The 5,200-nt window shown below is 43.6% G+C and overlaps 1 protein-coding gene across 1 annotated transcript; it reads left to right on the top strand.

Moving 5' to 3' along the window:
* The first annotated feature begins 1,313 nt into the window (after nt 1-1,313).
* LOC133161903 (uncharacterized) lies at nt 1,314-2,980 on the top strand. Its single transcript, XM_061290634.1, has one exon. The coding sequence runs from the start codon at nt 2,035-2,037 to the stop codon at nt 2,956-2,958; it is 924 nt and encodes a 307-aa protein (XP_061146618.1). The 5' UTR covers nt 1,314-2,034; the 3' UTR covers nt 2,959-2,980.
* Nucleotides 2,981-5,200: the final 2,220 nt, after the last annotated feature.

Here is a 5,200-nt window from a genome sequence, read left to right as displayed (position 1 = left end):
TTGTCCCTAGATGTGAGTGTGAGAGCGAATGGTTGTTTGTCTCTGTGTGCCCTGCCATTGGGTGACCACCCAGTTTAGGGTGTCCCGCCTACCGTCCGATTACTGCTGGATTAGGCTTCAGCACGCCTGCAACCCCCGTGGGGACAAGCAATATAGAAAAATGCCATCCTCGTGATGGAAAATACAAAAACGTGGCAGGTTTTTGTTTTGTAGACTGGATGGAAAGCCTTTGCAGGACACGTACACGTGTACCTTGGTCGATCCTGCTGGCCAGAAACACCATCTCCCCTTGAGCTGGCAAGACAAACAAAAGAGGAGATTACGTTTTGCTGCGAATTGCCCTCCATGGTTAGTTTCTTTTGCCTATAGTATTCTTTCCTCCAGTTGTGCAAATTAAATTGAGCAGGTTTACAAATATGAACTAAAATGTCTTGTAAATTGATTGCAAAAGTAGCTACTTCCTCTTTCCGCAACATTCCTTATCGTCAGTGATGACTTGATGCAGAGAACATGCTCAAAGGAATATCCTTGGGTGAAGAGTTTTCTTCATGTTGCATGGTGGTTGCATTGTGTTGCATCAGTTTTACGCTCAAATATGGCCATAGTAATGTTGGCCAAGATAAAAACGTGCATAATGGGGTCACAATATTTTTTAAAAGTATGATGACACAAAGCTCACATGTAAGCAATGTTGGAAAACTACAGTAAATATGAAAGTGCAGTGTAGGATTAAAATGGACCATCGCTTTCCTTTTCTACTACAAGCTGTCAACCTATCATGGAAATAATCTTGGGTATCCTCATGGACATTGGGGTAAAGCTGGGGTGCATCCAGGACAGAATATTAAATGGAGCCAACTCAATATTTGGGGCTCATCCCGCGTACAATTTAAATACAATGCGCTGCAATATGAATGTCAATCTCAAGATTTCAAAACAGCTTCAGCAATAGCAAACAATAGAAACTGTGGTGTCACTTTCAGTCAACAGCAAGTGGCAAAGTGTTTTCACCCCTGGAGAGGAATAAAAACAGATGGATTTTGCCGGTTTAATTCTTATTACACAAACAAAACATTACAATCAGAACACTCAACCAGTTGAAGTGCACAGAACATATTACAGAGAATATTTTGGGGTTGACTTAACCCTTTAACAACTGTCTTTTTTAACAAGTGTTTGGCAACCACTTGACAGTTGGAGTGCCTGGGAGAGCGGAGGCTTCGTGGCCGTTTGTCTGCCGTCGATCATCGGACACAAAGTATGGCTGCGGATCGAGAGGTTTGTGTGGCTTCGTGCACCAACTGCACCCAGTTAGAGCAGAATTGCGCGATAACTGTAGATGTGGCGGATACAGACGCGGGCTGTAGTCAGCCCGCTAGCCCAGTTAGCATTAGCCCCAAGCGGCTTGCTAATCGCGATGAGCCAGGTAAGACGCATAGCCGTCCAAAGTCATCTCGGTCTACTGGCCCTCGCACTTTGGTCATAGGTGACTCCATTACCCGAAATATTACGCTTAAAAATCCAGCCACGGTAATGTGTATTCCTGGGGGCAGAGCACCAGACATAGAAGCTAATCTTAGGGAGCTGACTCGCAATAGGTCTAGTCAACAGCGTAGTTCCATCAACACTAGCTACTCGGACATAGTGATACACGTCGGCTCCAATGATGTTAGGATGAGGCAGTCGGAGATCACAAAGAGAAACATAGCGAGGACTTGTGATCTCGCTAGAAAGATGAGTCAGCATCGAGTATTTGTCTCTGGCCCCCTGCCTGGGAGAGGCACTGATGAGAGGCTTAGTAGATTAGTCTCCCTTAATCGATGGATGGCTGGGTTCTGTAAGAAGCAGGGACTGTATTTTATAGATAACTGGCCTTCCTTCTGGGGCCGCCCCGACCTGCTGAGGAAGGACGGCCTTCACCCTAACCGTGAAGGCGCCTTCACTCTTTCTAGGAATATAGATTACTGTTTGAGCCACACATGACAGGTCACTTTAGAGCAGGCCGGGTCACAGGTGATTAGACCACCTGTCAGGATGGGTTTGGAGTCTGTTAAGATAAAGTTAACTAGCGCTAGGCTAGACTCCCAGCATGCACATAGCTCCTTGTGTAGACTAGAGCGTGATAGTTTGAATAGTGCTACAGTACACATAAACACACTTTCTACTGGGGTAGTAGACAAATCCAATCACTCCACCCCGACCGGTTTTGCTGAGGAAACGGTGCCGGTTTCAGATAATTCTACACGTGTAACAAATATTTACTATCAGATTCCCACGGTCGTATCATCCCACCGCGCTAACAAACATTTGAGAGGTGATGTCAGGCCTAGAGAACACAATCTTACTCGCATTTCGTATAAATATCCTTCGATAAATACGCACCCGGATCGACCAATTACACTTAAACTTGGTTTTATGAATATTAGATCGCTTCATACGAAAGCCATTCTCGTTAATGATCTCATCACAGAACATAATCTAAACGCTTTTGGTCTATGCAAGACCTGGTTAAAACCTAATGAACTGATGCCGCTTAATGAGGCCTCGCCTCCAAATTTTGTGAGCTCGCATGTGGCGCGTCCTCGAAAAAAGGGTGGGGGTGTCGCCCTCACCTCGAATTTCGAGCTTAGTTTTAGGCCTCGTTCGATCAACGTATTTAAAACATTTGAGGTTCTCATTGTCCGATCCACCGCGTTACCGACATTTTATCTTGTTGTTATTTACCGTCCACCCGGGGCTTACTCTGGCTTCCTGGATGAATTTTCAGAATTTGTGGCTGATCTAGTAACCAATGCGGATAATATAATTATCATGGGCGATTTCAACATCCACATGAATTTACCGTCAGAGCCACTTACTTCGGCGTTTCAGACTTTAACTGATACCTTTGGTTTTACGCAAGCTGTACAGGCAGCAACGCATAAGAATGGAAATACCATAGATCTGGTATTATCCTGAGGACTTGCAACCTCAAATATAGCAGTACTGCCATACACTACTGTTTTGTCTGATCATTACTTAATAAAGTTTGAAATTCTAGTTCCTTGTCAAAGACAAGAGAGCATTCAGCATTATAGGAGCCGTCATTTCAACTCCATGACTGCAACTGCGCTATCTGAAATACTGTCGCCGGCAACCACTAATTTTCTCACATAGGCCGGCTCTATTGATAATCTTACAAATGAATTCAATGCGACATTGTTAAATGCCATTGACTCTGTGGCGCCGTTACGTCTGAAAACTCGCCGTAGAGTGCCTACTCCGTGGTTCACAGATGAAACGCGTACGCTTAAGCAATTATGTAGAAAGCATGAGCGCAGATGGCGTCTAACCAAACTTGAGGTTTTCCATCAGGCATGGCAGGATAGCCTCCTGAAATATAAAGATGCGCTTATCTTAGCAAAAACTCGATATTTTTCGCAAGTTATTAATCTCAATAAAAACAATCCGAAACACCTATTTGATACAGTGGCAAAGCTGACTCTGCGCCAGCCGACCCCCGATAGTTCCTTCCACTCAGCTGACGAGTTCATGAAATTTTTTGCTCAAAAGATTGAATCCATTAGGGATGAGATCAAGAATACCATTCCAATCGCTCGGTCGAGCCCGCCGTTTACCAACGCTGATGATCATGCAACAACCCTCTCAACTTTTAAAAGCGTGTCTCTTGAAAGGCTTACACAATTGGTTAGTGCGGCTAAACAAACAACATGTTTACTCGACCCTCTTCCAGCCAAACTACTTAAAGAATTATTTCAAATTTTAGGACCGTCCGTCTTAAATATAATCAATCTGTCTGTCTCCTCTGGGATAGTGCCAACAGCCTTTAAAACCGCTATCATTAAACCGTTACTTAAGCGACCAAATCTTGACCCGGACTGTCTCAGTAATTATAGGCCAGTTTCAAACCTCCCATTCATAGCAAAACTTCTTGAAAAAGTAGTAGCGCAGCAGCTTATTGATTACATGGTCGCCAATAATCGATATGACACTTTTCAGTCTGGTTTTAGAGCTAATCATTCCACTGAGACAGCACTTGCTAAAGTGACTAACGATCTCCTCATAGCTATGGATTCAAACATTTCGTCTGTACTGTTACTACTCGATCTTAGTGCTGCCTTCGACACTGTAGACTTCGATATTTTATTAGGGCGTCTTAAAAATTGTGTTGGTATTTCAGGGTCAGCACTAGGCTGGTTCCATTCCTATCTATCAAACAAGACGCACCGAGTGGTCCATGGTAATGCGTCCTCGGAGCTCTATAATGTTACATGTGGTGTCCCACAGGGATCGGTTCTCGGACCAATTCTTTTTAATATTTATATGATTCCGCTTGGGGACATAATACGTAAATATAATATTAGTTTTCAATGCTACGCGGATGACACCCAATTATATATGCCGTTATCGATGACAGATCCGCGGGATTGTTGTAATCTTGAGAAGTGCCTTGCGGAGATCAAGCAATGGATGTCTCAACTTCCTTCATCTTAACCCAGATAAAACTAAGATGTTGATAATTGGTCCAACTCGTTATCAACACTTATTCAAGGAAACCGCTATAACTATAGATAACCGTACTATCACTCAAAGCGATACTGTAACTAATCTCGGGGTAATATTTGACCAAACTCTCTCCTTTCAAAAGCACATTAAGAATATAACCAGAATTGCGTTTTTTCACCTTCGTAATATTGCAAAGATTCGTCCGATCCTCTCGACCGGTGATGCGGAAACTATTATACATGCGTTCGTCACGTCGCGCCTGGACCACTGTAATGTACTATTTTCGGGTCTTCCTAAGTCCCGCATCAAAAGTCTACAGTTAGTACAAAATGCTGCTGCAAGGCTGCTCTCTCGGACAAGAAAATTTGATCACATTACCCCAATACTAGCCAACTTACATTGGCTCCCGGTCCATTTAAGATGAGACTTCAAGGTTCTTCTATTAACCTATAAATCGCTGCATGGCTTAGCGCCTTCATATCTCGTCGACTTAGTTGTTCCTTATGTTCCGTCTCGTAACCTTCGTTCGCAAAACACTACCCTTTTAGCGACACCGAGGGCCAAGAAAATGTCTGCAGGCTCTAGAGCATTTTCTATTCGGGCTCCAGAGCTTTGGAATGCCCTACCAATGGATATTAGGACTGCTACCTCAGTAGAAACATTTAAGACACGTTTAAAGACGCATTTCTATGAC

This window comes from Syngnathus typhle, linkage group LG1 (assembly GCF_033458585.1).
Source record: "Syngnathus typhle isolate RoL2023-S1 ecotype Sweden linkage group LG1, RoL_Styp_1.0, whole genome shotgun sequence".
Classification (NCBI taxonomy): domain Eukaryota; kingdom Metazoa; phylum Chordata; class Actinopteri; order Syngnathiformes; family Syngnathidae; genus Syngnathus; species Syngnathus typhle.
This window is presented reverse-complemented; position numbering and strand designations above follow the sequence as displayed.

Excerpts from the sequence above, each read along its gene's own strand:
- LOC133161903 (XM_061290634.1), top strand. The coding sequence starts at position 2,035 with ATGGGTTTGGAGTCTGTTAAGATAAAGTTAACTAGCGCTAGGCTAGAC.